Raw genomic sequence first — 19,958 nt, forward strand, 5'->3', positions numbered from 1 at the left:
TACAAAAAACTTATAATAAAAGTAATTTATTGTTGTTCTTGTACAACATGTTATTAATATCATTTTCCCTGGTCTTTGTTTATATAAATGATTATTATTGCTTGTCGCAGTGCTTAAACAAAAACTTCGCGTCAAAAAAATTGAATTCCATCATTTTTACTTTCACATCGCCTAGCCTTAGCTAGATGATGTCAAAGTAGTCAGTCAGACACTATTCATCGAGATTTGTTGATGGAAAATATACTTAAATTTAACATTTGAGTTACAACAAATCATTTAATAATTAAAAATACTGAACAGAAAGGGATCAGACTGTACAGAGGAAAATGTTGATGAACAACGATAACTTTGCTAAACATTAGTGAGTTTTGCCGATCTCTAGTAAAGGGTAGAATAAAAGACAAAAACAAGGCAGGAGCAAAGGGTACAGTAGAATTGACGCAACAGTATAGTTAAACATGCCAAAACTGTTTTTTAAGAGTAGACGATAAATAATGTATATGATCCAACTGTTAAAAATGAATTTGCTACGAAACAGAACAATAACAAAATAGTTGTTTTGCATTACGGTACTGTTTTACCTAGTACTATCATTTTAACGTCAGAGTTTAGGAAAGCATTCTATTTGGTTCTCTGTCACATTACTCCTGTAGTTGTTGTAGCAATAGGAAAGATAGTTATTTCAAAGGGAGCACATTACTGACATTAAAAATATAAGGGCCCGTTTCGTTCAGTTTACCGGCTACCTTTGGTGGGCAGGAACTAACTTACCCGGGTATATTACTCTAAGTCAGCACGGGCCATAGGCGTGACTTAAAGACATGTCAATTAACCAGGTAATTGTTCTGGGTCAGTGGAACGTTTCAGTGACATCCCTAAGTAACTTGTTCTAGTGTCTCCAACCTGAATACGACCTGTGCACATTTGGTCGTATAAATGCTCGTATCTGTGTTCGTGTATTCCCATAGCGTTGGTGTTTGTAGGTTGCAAATGACTGTCTGGTAAAACAAGTTGATTGAAGTTATCGCGACCAATCAACCAAAATGTCGTCATCTTTCCTTTACCCTGAAATAATACAAAACATAAACCTTGATTCACACGTACAAAACACTAATTACTACTAAATGAAACATATGATTGTAACACATTGCTATCTTTCCACGAGCTTGTCTGGTGACTCAGTGTAAAGTTCGCAGCAGAGAGGCCAGTACATCGATGTTAACATTAACGTGACATTGACGTAAAACAGCGGTATCTGCATACGCGGGTATCTTTAATGAGTTTACACAGCAATTGCATTACGTTGTGATAAAACCTAGAGTGAGTTGTTATTTTGTCACATCTGTGTTGTACGTGTGGAACGGGTATTATTGATTCTATTTATTGTTCAATAATCACTAAAGCTAAGTTCACACTTACTTCGTTTCACGGAACAGGAGACTTCTTCTCTTCTGTTCCGTGAAACGAAATAAGTGTTGTTAAAGTAATGGAAAGTCATACAGAATTGAACGACTTCCGAGAAACGGAACAAGCCGGTGAATACAGCATAATTATAGTCTTTCCGATGTTTGTGTTTTTCTTTACGTGGTAAGTTATTTTATTAAACCAGGTTCACTTTAGAACTCTATTTAGTCATGGTCGAGTTGTGTAGATATTGCTGGGTTTCTTGAAGATCTATCTACACTAGCAAACTATTTTGAAAAAAAAAGTGTGATGTGCCCAAATATGATATGACATCATCATGTCCATATATGGACACATCACATACAGTTTGATAGTGTAGACAGAGCTTTACTTAATCTTATTTCCTACGTTCATAATCTCTCGTAAGATTGAACTTGATTAAGGTTTATTAATATAGAGTGTGTATGTTTTAGGCATAGACATGTCGTATTTCAAGTTATCATTTCTAATTAATCTTGACTAAATTTAGTTTTGTGGTGTATAGTTCTAGTCAACTCGTTTGATTACGTTACATGGTACTGTAGGTTATCACTGCACGATGTTTAAATGTAATCTTGCTTGTCGTACGATATTTGTTTCAAATAAAACATATAACATCTCATTTTGTGTATAGGCCTACAATGTTCAATGGATATTAATGAGAGTGAGACCGAAATTTAATGTCTATAAAAAGATGATGTAGCGGCCTAATGAATGTCATTTTAATAAAACAACATTATTTTCCACAGTGATTCAACTGCAACAATAATAGGGCTTTACAAGACACTGACTCAAAGACACTAATTACACAGACGTCAGAACCGCAAGTGCTTCGGTAATTAGTGAATACGGAACATAAAGAAAAATAATCTTAGGCCTACCTTGATTTCTACCTCCCCTCTTTTTGACATTTGAAACGCACCTACTTTTAACAAAGCATCATGGGATGCCTTACTAAGCTGGATTCGATTTGCTGAAAAAAAGAGATTATATTTCATTTAATCATGATTTTTATGTTATCATTATTAAAATGGATATTCTAGCTAAAATAAATAAATATTTTAAGGACTCAGAGCCTAATAAAAATGCTACACAGTGTATAGAAGGCGTGTTGAAAATAGAGATAACAGTGTTTGTTATGTGACGCTTTTTTTATTAATAGGCATCATCAATATATCTATTTGTCGAAAATAAAAACAAAAATCAGGAAGATTCAGACATAGGTTTGTAAAAACATGTTCTACAATTGCTGGCGATAGTAACTAAATTAGCTGTGAGGCAAGTTCGGTTACTACATTAGCTTTTGACCGTTCTGGTGTTGATTTTGTATTTACTACATAAGCTGTTGGTGTTTCTACATTAGCTGGAGGTTTTTACTACATTAACGGTAGATTGTTCTACATTAACGGTTGTTTCGACATTAGCTGGCGCTTTCTACATTAGCCGTTGTAACAAAAGCTGATAAACTGAAACAATCAGGACGTTTTCATGCAAACAAACTTACTTACTTAACATAGTATAGGCTTAAGGCCCATTTATACTAGGGCCATAACGATCGACGATAAATAGATAAACATACATTTTTCTTAGAACAGTTTTCGTTCTAGAACTATAGGATAATCATGTATGCTGTATTTGAAAAAATAATATTTTTGAAAATCCAATCAAATGACGTCATGATCAATAAAACCAATAAAATCGTTGTATTGTAACGATATTATTGCTCTTACTAATCATGACGTCATTTGATTGGACGTGTGGAAATATTATTATTTTCATCAAAGGCAACATAGATGATAATCCTATAGTTCTAGGATGAAAACTTTTTAAAATTCTTATGTTTCGGGTATGAAAAATGCATATTTATCTTTTTATCGTCGATCGTTATCGCCCTAGTGTAAATGGGCCTTTACTTTGTAAATGCTTTGTTGTCAAGTAAAAATATAACATGTTAATTGATTAAGAAGACAAAAACAAAAATTATGGTTTGCTTTAATGACGCATGCGCATATAAGACTTACGTATGCCATGAGTTCTCATTCTTGAAGCGGTGTTGACCGTATCACCAAACAGACAATAACGAGGCATTCTGAGACCCACTACACCTGCCACTACTGGTCCTGTAATACGATTAAAATTAATGGTATTGAAGTGTTATCCCCAAAAATTGAAAAATAAAGATACATAAAATTAAACGTTGTGTATGCCTTTTTAAGTTAAAGTTATTCATTTTCGCCAAACACATTTTGGTCACCTAATAAAGACAACATAAATAGTTATATTTTAACCTGAAACCAGTTGACTATTTTTCTTTTGTTTAAATTACGGTACTGTTTTATCGGGTAAATACTTGTTTTAATCCAAATTCTGATCAAAGTGAATTAATATTATGTGAAAATAAATGTTTATAATTGCAAACTGAGAGTAGCAAATGACCACAATTCACGGAGTTCAGTTGTCGTCAATTAGGCCTAAGCTCTGTCTACACTATCAAACTAGTTTGACAAAATAAGTGATATTCCTAAATATGGTAGTAATATGCCCAAATTTGGAAGTGATATGACATCATCATGTTCATATATGGGCACATTACATTTGTTTGTAAAATAAAGTTTGATAGTGTAGACAGAGATTTCGATACGTTAGACTGTACACTAATGATAAATATAAACATAAAGCCATATTTGATTGAAACAAACCTAGAGCTACATGGTTGATGGCCATGGTTGAAATTATAGTAATAGTAAAAATAATATCTCAAACAATCAATGAACTTAACGTCTTGATTTCTTCTATTCGTAAACACCCTGGCTATCATTACGACATGTGCTATTGATTTCCGTATTCATTGTCGTAAGGATAGCCACTTTTCTTAAAATGTTCTTTTGTAGGGCATGGATACAATTATGATATTAGAAAATGTATCATTGTAAAAATAATAAAAGTTGTACAATACCTGAATGTATGCCAACCCGAATTTTAAACTTTTTATGCGGTTTGTCTGGTACTTCCAAAAAGCCTATGTGATAGCAAATGTCAAGAGCAGCCGTGGCTATTTCGCTAATGTGATTCTCGCCATTTCTTTCAGGAACACCTGCGGTATTCAAATAGATAGATTAGAAATAACAAAAGGTAGATAGCAGTACAGTAGTATGGAACTAAGAATATGCACGCGCACAATACAATTGACAATAAACATTGAACGAATTTAAAAACACTGAAAATAATAATAATATATTTAGGAAAATTTATCTACGCAACGAAATCTTATGGGAAATTAAGCTATTCTAAAAAAAATAAATAAAAAAAAAATTCCAGGACCCAAAGAAAATAAACATGTTTAATTTTTTTTTCTTTTGGGCTAAGTATCCTGGTCAAAATCTTTGCGTTAATTTTTAACAGTATTTTTTTGTAAACTTCTATTTGAAAGTTTTTAAACAATTTCTATTGCTTGTAATAATATTGTCTCGTACATTTTTCTTGTATAAGCCTACTGTTATTGTAATTTTTCAAATAAATAACGAATAAACTGTTGTGAAAAGAAGTAATAATTACTCTAGGCCTACGTGTCTGTTATTTTTTTGGTATAAGGAACTAATTTGCATTAGGTACGTTAGCTTCTTACCGGATGCTAACATATACGTTTCGTTGATCGTTTCAACTTTGTACACGTCATAGTTTTCAATCCTCGAATCAAACATCAAATAAAGTCCGTTGAGCATTTGAACCACCTAAAATAAACGAAACATAAAAAGAAATGCAAACTCATCGGGTCAACATTTGTGAAGTCCTCCCACAAATACAACTTAAGGGAAATTATTTAAGTACTCAGGTGAAAAACTTAATGAAACGATAAGTAAATCTGTGTTCCAATTTAAGGAGTGTTGCAATATTGTAAAATGTATTTTAAGGTTATAATTAAATATCTTATTATTTTGCAAATAAATAAAATGTTCATATCAATTATAATTTGTTTTTTAATATTACGACTGGCTAACTGACCAACAGAACTGACCAAAATTACCTGCAATGGTGTTGATTGGTTACACAACTGACTGAACCCGACGATATCGGAAAAGAAGACGGTTGCGTTGTCAAACAACTCTGCTTTCACTTCCATATTCAGAATCAGTTCGTTAACAACCGTTTTCGGCAACATTGAGTACAGCAGCCAATTCGACCGTTTCTTCTCGTTGTTTAAAGCTTTTGTCTGGGCCGCTAGACTAAGCGCATAATTCTGAATATCAGTGGTTAGAGCCCAGATAGACCGAAGGATAAGCGGGCAAAAAACGATGACTACAACAACGACGACCGTACTAACAGCGATCGCTTTCTGGTCCATCCTTAACTCACGATTTAGTCGGAAGAGGATTTCCTCTGCAATATCTTTCTGTACGTTTTCAAGAATGTTGATATACACTGTCATACGATCGAACCAGCGTTTTGCTTCTTGGAAATTTGGAGTCTGTTTATCAGCATTGTTTGTCAGAATAACTAATCTCATTTCTTCAATAATTTGAATCGCATTGAGGTCAAGTTTCTGCATTGCCTTATTGTAGAATTCAGTAACAAGTGTAGAGTAGCTCATAGACGCCTTACAGTTCCAAATGCCTACGTTATACTTATCAATAAACCAAGCAAAGTCTTTGTGTTCATCAAACCCACCGAGTGTGTAGAAGATCGAGCCGAGTGTTCGTTCAATGCCAGTATCAACATTACTAACAATCAGTAACTGATAAGCTACCAGAATCTGCCACATGCCATGTCCCTTTGAGTTACCAATGCTTTCGTACAACCAGTCAATAAAGATCTGTAGTAGCTCTGTGTAAAATTCTATTTCAGCGTAAACCGTTGTGTTGCTACGGTGTAAATGTTGACGGTGATTGGCTAGATGTAATTTTAAGTCGCGCTTTTTACGAAAGAACGGCAGCTCTTTTAACACACTCGTTTTTATGGGCCAGTTGTTGAGATATTCAAGAGCCAGGTCTGTGTGGGGATACGTTTCCGTCAGATAATTTTTGTCATCTGGGCCAATACGACTAACGTAAAGAGCTGACATATCTCGTTCTTTCTGAAGCTGACTGAGAAGAACACCAATATCTCGACTGAATCCAATCACATTACGAATCTCGGTATCGATTTTATTTGTGTAGAAAATGCTATGGAGATCTAAGCCAGCAAGAACAGCCAGAGACACAATGGGAACCAGTGTCAGCAGTAGCATCTTCGCCATCTGTAGGCGCTTTCCTTTTTCTGTCAGTGGGTTTTCCCGACACCTGCTAGGTTGGCTTATTAGATCCCTAACGGTATTGGGTATATGCGATAAGGAGTCGAGTGATGCATACGAACTGGAACCTCCATCTGGTTCAGAATCCAAACACCCATTCTTGTGTTGGTACATTTCTCTTACCTAATTAAAAGATGGTTACATTATTGATATTGAGTGTTGCTATGTATAGATGGGAAGCATGGAAAAAAAGAAATACGGAGCGTTTGAGACGTGGTGCATGCTGGAGAAAACTGTTTAGAATACAATATACAGAAGGTATGAGAACATATTGAATAAGATTTTTTTTTTTTTTATTTATTTACTTTTTAAATTTTTTATTTTACTTATGTCTTTTTACTTGTTATTTTATATTCTTACTATGTATATCTTACTCGTCATACTTGATTATGTTTATGTATCTTTTCTGGTGGATAAGCCTTAAACTTATTTGCCCACCAGCCACACATTTTGTGTGGAAAATCAATAAAAACAAACAAACAAAGATATGATAGGAGAGGCAAAACATGAAAAAGTTAGCTGATATGAGCAGCAAAGACGACGGACTTCAACTTTTAGACATGAAGAGTTATTGAAAGTTTTGATAGGAAGAAGATATGGTGATAAAACAAGAAGAGAAATAGATAATATATATGCTAGAACAATAACGGCACTGAAATAGAGAAATGTGGACGAGCAAGAAGACTCATGGATGATAGATGGAATTAAATAAATTGGTCTACTCAGCTGTACGTCACAACACATTAAAAATAATCTTATTCGAAACAATCATCAATCTTGCTGCGGTAGCTAGGTATAATTGACAGCGACACCGAACCATTATTATCATTGCGGCAATAAACACGACATCGACGCTTAGAAAACGTTTTCTGCGGTATTTATTTGATGGCGAAACTTTTAAATCATTACTAACTCGCTGTGACAATGAGCCGACATACATTCAGAAAACTTCCTAAGTTTTGCCGCGGTACTTATTCGACGGCAACACTTGGGACAATAATCACGTTTGGTACAGCACTCACGGCAACGACGGTTCACATGAAAATACATCTTTAATCAAACTCATTTATTAGTGATTAGTGTTACAGTAGCCTACTGTTCTAGTGCTAAAGTACTGTATACTAGTGTTACAGTACTGTTTTAATACTGTAGATACAATAGATTATTGTAATTAGTAACTACCGCAATTGATCCAATAATGTATGCCTATACATTTGTGGTGGTTATGCGACAGCGGAGCGTATGTTGATGGGGTTTTAAATAGATAAAACATTGTACTTACTTTTGACCAATCCCGTGTGGTTCCAACGTTATAGTTTGGTAATACAGCGCTTGACGTGGTTCCTTCGTCGGCAATTGCCTGGAGCTTTAGCGGGTTGCCTAACATTCAACCTTCCTGTGATGAAGCTAACATCACAATGGCGTCAACGGCGCAAAACAATGCATTTTATTTACCGTAGATACACATTGGAGACTTCATAAGTAAGATATCCAATCAGGACAAACCTATTGTTTTGAAGCTGTATGTAATTACGTTGCTATTCAACTTTCTTTCCGTCATCAATGCTTCTTAATGAATAATAACTAATTAAGGTAATTGTGAATAATATGGTTTCCCTTGCTTTATCAAAAATGTCTAATAATATATAAAATCGAGGTAAAGTAAACAGTGTTTTGTTTTACTTGAAAATCTCATATTACTTCTACCTACACAATGAAACCCTCCGAAAGCAAAGAAGAACAACTATTTATCGCAATTATAAATTACCTTTTCGTAAAGCTTTGTTTCCAGGAGCGAGTTGACCAATGATAAGCGACAGTTTAAAAAATCCATCGCTTGTGATTGGTTAAATCACATGCTTCGTATCGTGGGAACCAAGCTTTAGGTAGTACCAGGGAAGAGTGAAGTAAGTATTTGACCTACAATCGTCTAATAAAATGACAAGAACAATGTAGGTGTGTTAAAACTTGCAAACTTAAATTAAGAGTGTAATAATTAGCATTACAACTACCTGACTTACAAACTGTGTAAATGCTAACTAAAACGTTATTTTCCGATAGATTCCTCCATGTTAATTACTTATGTTAAAAAAACTACTAAAAGTACTAAATAATGTTGATTGTGGAAAACTTTATTGCAATTAAATCAAATATCGTAAAATTTAACTATAAATATTATAATGTATTTTTTACAAACATGTTACTATTAGTCAACACAATACTATTGAATTACTGTTTACTTAATGTTTCATTTTTGAAATAGGACATTTTGTTCGTATTTCTATTGGCCGTTACCCACCGCATTGTTGTTGTGGTTTTTTTTTCTAAATATATATTGTCCCCTCAAACATTTTTTGTTGTTGAGTATGCCATTTTAATGTCATATAATAGTTATTCACTTTGACCTAAAATTGGATCGAAAACAAAAAATATTTACCTTAAAAACTTGTAAATTAAAACATCAAACAGTCAAATTGACTCGAAGTCAATGTTTTTTTTTATTGAATTTAACCGTTTATTTTGTCTTTTTATAAGTACTGTAAAAACATTATTTTTTAGTTTTTTTTCTACAGAAGTTATTAACTTTATTAAAACTAAAAAATGGCATATTCAAAGTCTGATTTTATTATTCTCCATTTTTCAATAAATCTTTAGAGTAATTTGTTTGCCAACTATAACAACAAAAACAATGCTGTGGGTTAACAGTGGCCGAGATCTCATCTCATGACACATTTTAAAAATAATTTAATATAATAAAATATAAACAAAAAATATATAAATAATGCATAATACTATTTTTTTATCAGAATTCTATAATTCTCATAACTTTTTTGCAGCATAAAAGGTAAAATTGTCAATAAAAATTCAATAGAAACAATTAAAGGCGATTGGAACTATGAGCAAGTTACACATAGAACGTTGGAATGAATATAACATTTTAAAATTACCTTAAATAAACAATTAATAATTTAAGTTTATAATAAATAATTGTTTTCAATACTGTATGCTAGAATACTGTAGTACCTTATTGTAGGGGTCAACTACCACAACCGAAATTTGTGCGGTGGTTATTCGACAGCGGATCTTGTTTGGATTTAGGCAATTGTATCAATGTTCAAATTAATTTACATTTTTCATGTCTCAATTGTTTGAGTATTTCATGCTTTGACAGTAATGTCTATTACCTAACACAACCCCAAAAACTATGCTGTATAATAAAATGAAATATCTGCTTTTTGATGCTTTTGGCAATATTTATTTTTTATTTTTAATGTGTTTTAGATGGCCACATAACATGCGTAACTAGCCAGTCTGTGCACCTTAAATTGTGGGTTACAGTTATGTGTGCTTGTGTCTTAAGATTCCCAGGTAGTTTTTAAAATTTAAGGATTAGTTTCACTTTGGTGGATATGTGCGAGTATCCAAATCTTATTACCTCCGTCAAGTATGATATATATACATCAACCAAGGAGGTTAAAATTGTGTCTGCGAATGTGATTTGTTAAAACTAAAAGACGGATCTTTATCAACTTTCAATAAACCACAGATATATAAGTGGCCATTGGAAGAAAATATAAATAAATAATAAAGAAATAACATTTTAGAGGCAATATCCGGACTACTTTTAGGATGTAAAATGATTGCTAAATTGTGATTTTGTTTGTGGTCACCAAATGAAAACTAATACATTTTTTTAAAACGATAAACATAATAATACATTAGAGTGTGGCCCACATTTTAATTGGGTATTTTAAACAATAGAAGTTTTAAAATGGGATTTAATCATTTTTAATTGTGGAGGTCAACCCTTGCCGGAGGTACAGTATGTATCTCTGATTGATCTTGTTATTTGATGCAGTACTCAATAAATTATGGTATTCCAATGTTTTCAAAGGTCAACTCAACACAACATTTTTGATCTATAAAAGTTAATAAATTCATTTAAAAATGCATTAAAAGTATTGAATAAATTTCAAGTTATGATGTGGAAGTCTTCTTTTTGTTTGCAGCAGCACGTTTTAGTTTTCGTTGTTCATATCGCAGTTTACCTTGTTGAAAGCGAATATTCTCTCCCTCTGACTGAACCTTTAGAAACAAATAAAAACATTTCTAATTGACTTTTTTAATTTTTGTATTCCAACTCGAAATTATATTTTATTTCTGCGTAGGTAAGTGATGGCAAAAAGTCATCACAGACCTACAAAAAAAATAGCTTTCAGTGAAAGTATAGTTATGACACGCCACCTATGACAAAATTTTGTTATTTATGAATATTAAGCCAATCCAGAGCTTAAACTAGACTTTTCCTTATAGAGGGGCAAATCCAGAATTTTTCAAATGGGGAAGCCCTACCATATTATATTAATAATCTGTCAAAAATAGATATAATTATTATGTTTTCAAAAATATTCAAATATTCATGGTAGTTTTATGTACTGTATAATAAATGTCATGCTTGATGTTGTGTTAAAGAAAGTATGTGGGTTAAAAACCAGGTACCAAATATGGCTCTGTAGTAACAGTATACCTTTTAGAAATGCAAGGTGAAATCACATTCGAATCATATTTGTGGAATTCTACTCTACTGTTGACTGATGTAGGTAGTTTTTTTTTTATTTTATCAAGACTATTATAAAGTTAATGAAAAAAAAAATGTTGCTACCCAGAATTAATTGATAACAGGGTCGGTTAAATTGAATTTAATTTGACTGGTTGGACATTTGATTGTGGATCTATGATTGGATATTAAAAGGGAGGTCAAAAAAGGTCAACAAAAAATCTACTCCTATAGAAAATGAAATGATTTACTTGACACTCACCTGAAGTTGTGGTATAGGTCGTGTCTTCCCATCTGGGCCTAACGACACGTATGTAAAAAACGCATGCACTGCCCTCTCCTTAACCTTTGACCCATCCATTAAATATTCTGTGTCCACCATGACCTCAATTTCTAAGGAGCGACTACTTGCAAATGTAGCCCTGCCAGTCAGGTGACACAAACTACCTGAAAAAAAAATAATCCACAATTTTATGAAAATGTGTTCTTGGAGAAGGACAAAATCTTTTATTTAAATGATCTATTTTGAAAATTACATTTTTTATGGATGTTTCCAAATGTTTTCCAAATCCAATATCATGAAAAATGCACAGACCTAATTGTTTTTTAAGAATTACACAATAGCTGACCTATTACCTAATATAACTGAACCTAACCCTAAATGATCTCTCAACTACAGATGATGTTGATGGGAATCGAACCAAGGGCTCCAGTTCTTCAGACTGAGACCTATACCACTCAAACAAACATTCGGCTTGGTGGAAACTGTTGATACAAGTATTGTCCATGATTATATAGCGCCCCCTATAATGTCCTAATTTATCTCATAATTAACCTCATGTCTGCCTTAACCTCTTAGGACAAAAATAATCCTTTATATAAATTATAAATTTTAATTATTAATCTAGGGGCAGATAGGATGTTTCAACATTCATATGGCCTTTTTTTATCCTTATAAAATAATTTTTATTTTTTTCTATATTCTAACATTTTTTTAAAACAATAGGACATTATAGTGTGCGTGTAATTTTACTTCTTGTTTTGAAAATAGTGACGTGTGATAAATTGTGCTTTTGAATGTTATTTTTGTTTGGTTGTCAGTTTTAAACTGTTTTGGTTAACCCTAAAAAACAAGGTATAGTAAAAAAAACTTTACCAAGTTTGACCCGTTTATGGAAGTTGGTAGCATCCATTGACGCCGTGACAACATTAGTTCTGCAATGCCTCGCTGCAACACAGCCCGCTACTTCATCCATTAGTTTCATGGTGACACCACCTGTAGCATATCCAAATGAGTTACAGTCAGATGGACCAATCAGGTGAATCAAAGAGGAGCTTGAGAAAGATACAGAAAGCTGGTCTGGTGAACCTGTTAACAAAATAAAAAGAAATATTACCTAGATGACGGTAGTGAGCAAAGTTATGCCTTGTTTCTTGCACCAGTTTGTGTTTTCCAATGATGACATGCAAGAACACTGAATGTCAAGACGACATTATCAAGCTGAGAATTCCTATGATGCAATCAGCTAAGGGTACTTTTGCAATGCTAGTGAGAAAGATTCAAAATCATATGTTGTGAAAATGAAAAAATGAATGAAATGCAATTCTCAGTAGTGTATAATTTCCGTAAATTCTGTAATACAGTGTTGCATACTGTATGTATAATATCACATTTGAAGCCTGTATCATAGGCCATAAGCTGAACCTAAACATAATACAGGTGGGCCACACGTGTTACATATATGTGACACTGTATTACAGAATTTGCCTATAACTCTATATATGCCATATGTGGAGATAAAGTACAGAGAATGAGGTCAATATACAACTACAAGTTATGGCATGGACTACACTTGCAATTCATACTCATCACTGATTGGATGGTTAGCAGCATTGTTAAATAAGGTAGACCAAAAAACATATACCTCTCAACTTGGAATAAATTAAATATCGCAATGATGTATAGACCTTAAGAGGGCGCTTCAATGTATAAAACCATAAAGGGTTTTGACAAAAACCCTAATGATATTGGCATATATAGTAAACATGGCAGGCGTGCCAAAGTCGGAAAATGCGGTGCCAACTCATTATTTCACTTATCAAACAACGCATTCATTGATTATACAAATAACCGTACAGACTGATAGTATTTTTTCTAAACTAAATTTGTAAAAATTCATATCGAGTAGCAGAAATTAAGAACAATACATATCAAGACTTTAGCGGGAGTGCAGGAGATATTGGCATACAGGAAACACATCAACCTAAAAAACCTACCATTTTTGTTATAATCGTCCTTGATTAGTAGACTTGGTCTACCGCCAAGTCCAATCTTTCTTCGTTGTGCTTTTTGTGCTTCGTATCGTAGTCGACCTTCTTCTTCTTCCTCCTTAGATTTGTAATTTAGTGGCGGAACAGACAGAACCTTTGAATCCACTTCGGCACTCATTGGTACGTACCAAAGAGTTGCATAATTCGTTAAACGCTTTGTACCTAAAAGTGTAAAAAATTTATAAAATTAAAGCCCCCTTCCCTACGTTTTTTAGATCTAATTTAAGATCACAAACTATATTTAATGTAAAAATAATACTATATGGTCCTATTGCGATAACTTTTTTCGTCTTTAAACGGTTAAAAATGTGAAAAATAAGTCGATTCTAATAATTATAGCGGCCCGCTATAAATCCCAAAATGCATTGCGCGCGGATTGATATTTTTGTTTTTCACCTGTAATTCGCCCACTTTTCGATCGATCGTGAGGCCAAAACAAATGGAAGACTCCTAACTTTTCAGCGAAAATACCGGGTTTTCCCCAATTTGTATCAACGGAGTCTGGCAAAAATAGAAAGACAATTAATGCAGCAACTATACAACGTCATGCTAGGTATATAGCTAGCGTACGATGTTCGTACGTTACTGATGTTTACCAGCTAGGCCTACAAAACTAAGCCTAGCTAGGCTAGGCCTAAGACCGTCCACGAGAGGTCGATCGCCGCGAGCTACTTAGGTAGTGCATTGTTTCTCACTTTTTATCATAATTTACCATAAAACTTACATTTAAGACAAGGAATGACATGGTTTAATGTTTTTAAAGTGATATATATGTATTATTTTCCAAAAAACGTCCAAAATTGCAGGGAAGGGGTCTTTAACTATATTTTATGAGGTTACTTTGGTGAATGCTAATTTATTTATAACAAGCTTTTGTTTTGGCATGGTAGGATGAAAGGAGACGGTAAATTTTTGTGATTAATAAGCCTAGTAGTAGTAGTATACAATATTCAGTTCATACCATGTATTTTTCATAAATTTTTAAAATTCATTATTCAAAGACTTTTCAGATTTTCCATAGCCTGTACTAACTCATTGGCTGCTAGACGCTTTTAAGGTTCTGTCACATATGCCAGAAAGAGAAATCACCATCACCATGTATGATTTTAATACTTTCTACAATAAACGTAACAAACTGAAATTATATTTATATTATCGTCTAGGTCCATCTTTTCCAGAACTATAGACAGTGAAATTGTGATGTTCTATGACGTTATATGCTGGTTAACGATTATTGTGACAAAACCGATATGAAGAGTAATCTCAACGCCGGCAGCAAACGTGTTAAAAGGTAGCTCCCGGTTTAAAAATTATGTTTTTATTAGAAATTAAACCTTTGCAACAACATTTATAATAATCCAAGCTACTTTTTGAAAGCAGTAATGCAGAACAAACATCTTAAACTAAAGTAATTAGCTTCTTTAATAAAAAAATGGTGCTACAGGAATTTTTTACGTTTAATATAAGATTTAACAAAACTCAGTGTAATTTATGTAAATTTTAGGCATTTTCTTTATTTGGTTCCATTAGAGACGCAACACAATCAAGTTGACCAATGACAAGTGACAGTTAGAATATTCCATCGCTTGTGATGTTTAAGGAAAAAAGTATATGAAAATCGAAATATTTCACATTATGAAAATAGTAGTTTTATTACAAATAGCTTCCAATCAACAATTTTAATTTACTGTCTTTCTATACTTACCTTTTAACAGATTCTCCGCTGTTACTATGACTTTGACTTCTACAGAGTGGGGTGCCGTATATGTTACCATCCCTCGGAGTTCTGCAAGTTCACCGATGTACATTGGTTGAAGAAAGTCGGTGGTTTCAACTCGTACTAAAGCTGATGCACTTGGCTCGAACGCTTTATCCTAAATAAAACATAAAGTTTAACAAACAAACTTTATGCCACACAGTCAATGTGGCATGAAGTTTATTGTTACACCATTTTTCCATATCAGATTTTTCCCTCTCATACAAAATTATTATAGTAATGAGATTAATCATTTATTTAGTCATTTAGATTTAATACCTCTGCCAAGGCTGAATCAAAAATAATTTTTCTATTGTTTAAAATACAGGAGTTGTTTAATGTAACATATTATCATTATTGGTATGTAAAATTGATGTACCGGTAGTTACATTAATTATGTAGTTTTCAGTTGATGACCAAACAAGTTACAATTTGACAATTCAGACAACACACAAAGAAATAAATTTTGCAGACAAAAATATAACCTCCTTGGTGGAGGTATATAAAATAACAACATTTAACTTAAATAGAAAAAAAAATAAATGTGATACATATTGGTTTGCAGACAGACGAAATAGTGGGCAGATAAACAACGCAATCACCATATAAAAGGTGGTGGTAGGTGAATTGGGCGAGTTAGAAGTCTCCAACAAAACAGGTTTTAAAATTACATTTTAAAGGCCATGGGTGCAGGTAAAAAAATCCTATTGATCCAAAAAGAATCTTCCATATGTTTCACGATTGTTGGGACCCATCCCTATTCTTTATTGAACAACCAGTTGTTTGTTACAGTAAATGCTCCCATAACCGGTTTATTTTTTACTTGAATTATGATGTTGTAGAATTAATTGGAAATGGTTATGAAGAATTCAATTAACTATAATATTTATAGTAAATTCAAACTAAGAAACCCATCCCAAAATAAGAACAATTCTAAGTGTACTGTTAAACCACAATCATGTTTATTCAAGGCAGGCGATTACTTATTTTGGGTGCAATATGCCATGGTAACATGTATCAAATAAATTCCCTAAATAAATTTTATAGATAAAATACAAAACAATTATTATCAAGAAGTGATGAAATACAGTAAAAATACTTGGTAAATTGTAGATAATCATGGAAGTCAATGAATTCTTATACAAATAGAAACAAGTTAATTAACAATATGGCATGCATGTGGTGATGTGTTTATTCAAAGTGGGGTGTTTCATTGAATACATATTTTACCAGATTCACCCTTCCTTGATTTAACTGATTTTTACATTTTTAAATTCGTCATTATTAATGTGGGAGTAATGCATTAAACATACTAGTAATCGGTTATATTTTTTAAGGAAGTTTCTCCATAAAGTATACTTGTGTTGAGTTTCATTGAAAAATGTCTTTTGATTGTGAATTTATGATAGAATTTTAAAAATTGCTGACGTCATAAACAAAGTTTAAATAAATGTCTGAATAACACAGCTAATTATAGATTCTTGTCATTTGATTAGAGGATTGTTGTTGTTGAGATTAATTATCACATCATCATGTATCATCATCAGCATCATGTAATTTTGTTATTGGTTATCCGCACTTGGAAGATAACCCCTTGTGTTTAATTTTGTGCGTAAATTTTTGTTAGACAGTGACAGTAACCCCACACACAACACAAAGCTAGGCTGTCATTGACTGATCACATTTGATCAACCTACAGTAGTGTGCGCCATCTATAATTGTTCTACTGGGCATTCAAAAATTATTTTTCCATATAAAACAAAAACAAACATACAGACAGAACAAATCAATGAGGCACGACTACCTAAAACATTAAAACAAACAAATACCAAAAGACAATACTGAGCATTCAAAATGTTAGCGCTGCCTTTTCGAATGGTTTAGGCCATATGGATATTGTGGATGGATGGTCTCTACAAAAGTGAAGGGGTTTTGTTGGTGGATATACTGTACACATCCAGATGATCTGGAAATTTTAAATTGATTTCAACTGTATTTATAACAAGTAAAAATATTAATAGGAATGGAAAGATGTTTCTCGTGACAATAGTTGAAACACCAATGCGTCTGTCCATGACATCATACCTTGTGAGATGGGTTGTTACAATGTCTTGTGCTGGCAATAATTCCTGCTTCTTCAATCATATTCAAGATGATACCACCATGCACATTGCCAGCGATATTTGCATCATCTGGTTTCATTAATCTGCAAAATACAACATTTGACTCACATCTTCAGAAATTTCTATTTCAGCTTAACTTACAAATAAGGATTACCTTAAAGCAAAAAAATAGTCAATTTGTTTGTCAGAAAAAGATTTTGGTTAAGTGATATCTTTTGACTTCAGTGAAATATTTATTATTAAAGATGTATTGTTCCAACAAACATGAAAAATGAAGATTAATAAAATTAGACTTTATATACTGTAGGCCATCAATGCAGTTATTCACTTCCGTAGAAAAAATAAACGGTTGAATTTAACCAGAAACCTGACAGATAATTTGACTATTTGTTGCTTTAAATGACAGTTAACTATAAATGTGACAATGACATTAAAATGGCATTAAAACAATGTAAACAATTTTTTATAAGGGAAATAGCTCACTAAGTTTGATAAGTGAATAGAGCCACACCAAGTTGCAGTTAGCGGTCAGTCTAATTACCGAAAACAACCGAAAACAACCATAAACAACCGAAAACAAACAAAAAAATAATCTAATATACCGAAAACAAATTTGTATAATTTGTTTTAAATGTCACCCTCTACTGATGGGTGTTTCTAGAGCTAAGACCATGCCAGAGAAGAGTGCGCAAAAGCCAAGGAAGACCTTACGAAATGGTATGTGTGCATAAAATACAATTAAAAATCGTACAATCAATCAATGATAAACACCGCATTTACTTACAGAATCTTTACATATTTTGATTTTTAGTCTTTCAATTTTTGATCCAGAAACCAACGCATGTACTGTACTCCTCACATTAATTGTGAGTACGATAATCATGATCAACTTTCAACTTTAGATTTTCAAAGATAATAATACAAAAATGATATTTTAAGAATATTGATAATATTACGGACTATAAAGTATACTTAAAACAAGCTCACGATAAAGGATTCACAATAAAATCTGTAAAAATTACCGTAGTTATAAAATAACTTTTTTCCTTAATCTGCACTTCAGTATTAACTTATGCACTTGTCAATTGTATGACCCACTATACGACCCCCGGTCATTTACAAATAATTACTGATGCAGGGGTACGTAAAAAACCGATGGTGTGTCAATTTCCGTCACTTTACCACTAAAAATATCATAAAAAACATGGTTACAGTGCGTCAAAATGGGTGTGTCATGGTCACCTAAAAGAAGGTCACATTTTTTACGTACAGGTGCGTCATAATATTAAAAAGTTATGACGCACATCGGACAAATGACGCACCTCTCCCAGGGGTGGTATAGTGGGTCATGCAATTGACAAGTGCATTATTGTAAGTGACGAAAACGCAATGAATTTGTACGATTTTGAGTTGTATTTTGTGCACAATACCATTTGGTAGGATCTTCCTTGGCATTTGCGTGTGCAGTTTTCTCTCTACATGGTCTTAGCTTTAAAAACACCCATCAGTAGAGGGCGACATTAACAAAAATATTATACAAATTTGTTTTCGGTATTTAGATTTTTCTATTTTGTTTTTAGTTTGTTTTTGGTTTGTTTTCGGTTATTTTTGGTTGTTTTCGGTAATTAGACTGACCCGCAGTTAGTGCAGTAAACTAGACTAGATGTATGCTCAACAAAACAAGCAACATAATAAACAAAATGTGGAGCCATGGACAAAAGCCCAATTATTTTGCAATATAAAACAAAAACAAACATACAGACAGAACAAATGTAAATCAATGATTCAGGTTAACAATTACAATAAGCCTAACTAGCTAGGCCTAGATTCAAAACAAAAAATGACCAATACTGAAAATAAATAAGCCTTCTACTAGCCTAGTCTAATCATACCTGCAGATTTGCACGTCACATTCATCGTGGTCTTCATGCATCATTTTCACTACCCAATCATCAAGGTTCCACGATACTTGAGAAAAAAATCTTCTAGGCCTAGGCTGGAACTTCTGAAATATACAAGCACTAGTAGCAGAAAGACAAGGCGACAACCTGGCCGCTTCTACCGCTGGTGTTTTCGTTCGCAAACAGCGTACAGCAGGCCTAAATTGCTTGGCTGCAAACGATGTTTTTAAACATTGAAAGACAACTGAATAATCAGTCGACCATACCAATCTAGGCATTACATGTATTTATATATTACCAATTCAGAAACTCGGAAACTCTTCTGTGCTCTTGTTTGGCCTTTCTTTACATTTATATTATGAATACAATAATTTTATAACACAGCGGATCATCAGCAGCTCACTGACTGCTGAAGTTAAACTTTTCGTCTCGGTTGGATTGTGTGTTCAGTGAGCCGTGAAGTCAGCAACTGAACTTAATGACGTTATCATTGACCAATCAGAATTGAGATCATCTAATTGCCAAGGGTCATAGAGTTGAAAGTAAGGACTTGGTAACT

General features: G+C 33.1%; 2 protein-coding genes across 4 annotated transcripts in view; both read right to left on the reverse strand.

Annotated features, from left to right (window-relative positions):
- Nucleotides 1-228: 228 nt before the first annotated feature.
- LOC144835434 (uncharacterized) lies at nt 229-8,117 on the reverse strand. The gene is made up of 7 exons (XM_078690519.1): nt 8,013-8,117; nt 5,468-6,853; nt 5,069-5,174; nt 4,400-4,537; nt 3,465-3,563; nt 2,325-2,416; nt 229-1,065 (listed from the first exon to the last, which is right to left on the reverse strand). Exons 1-7 carry the CDS (start codon nt 8,115-8,117, stop codon nt 829-831), a joined length of 2,163 nt encoding a protein of 720 aa, XP_078546645.1. The 3' UTR covers nt 229-828.
- A 727-nt stretch (nt 8,118-8,844) lies between these two features.
- LOC144835143 (cytosolic acyl coenzyme A thioester hydrolase-like) overlaps nt 8,845-19,958 on the reverse strand; it is a 29,056-nt gene continuing 17,942 nt past the window's right edge. For 2 of the 3 annotated variants that reach the window (XM_078690198.1, XM_078690197.1), the window contains exons 2-8: nt 19,391-19,503; nt 17,461-17,581; nt 15,325-15,493; nt 13,566-13,781; nt 12,445-12,657; nt 11,551-11,735; nt 8,845-10,816 (exon numbers count right to left, since the gene is read on the reverse strand). In XM_078690198.1, coding sequence (XP_078546324.1) covers nt 10,709-10,816; nt 11,551-11,735; nt 12,445-12,657; nt 13,566-13,781; nt 15,325-15,493; nt 17,461-17,581; nt 19,391-19,503 — 1,125 coding nt within the window. In that variant the 3' untranslated portion in view covers nt 8,845-10,708. Of the gene's footprint in view, nt 10,817-11,550; nt 11,736-12,444; nt 12,658-13,565; nt 13,782-15,324; nt 15,494-17,460; nt 17,582-19,390; nt 19,504-19,697; nt 19,809-19,958 lie in introns of those variants that run through there. The other variant, XM_078690199.1, reaches the window with a different exon arrangement.

This window comes from Antedon bifida, chromosome 2 (genome assembly GCF_963402885.1).
Source record: "Antedon bifida chromosome 2, ecAntBifi1.1, whole genome shotgun sequence".
NCBI lineage: Eukaryota > Metazoa > Echinodermata > Crinoidea > Comatulida > Antedonidae > Antedon > Antedon bifida.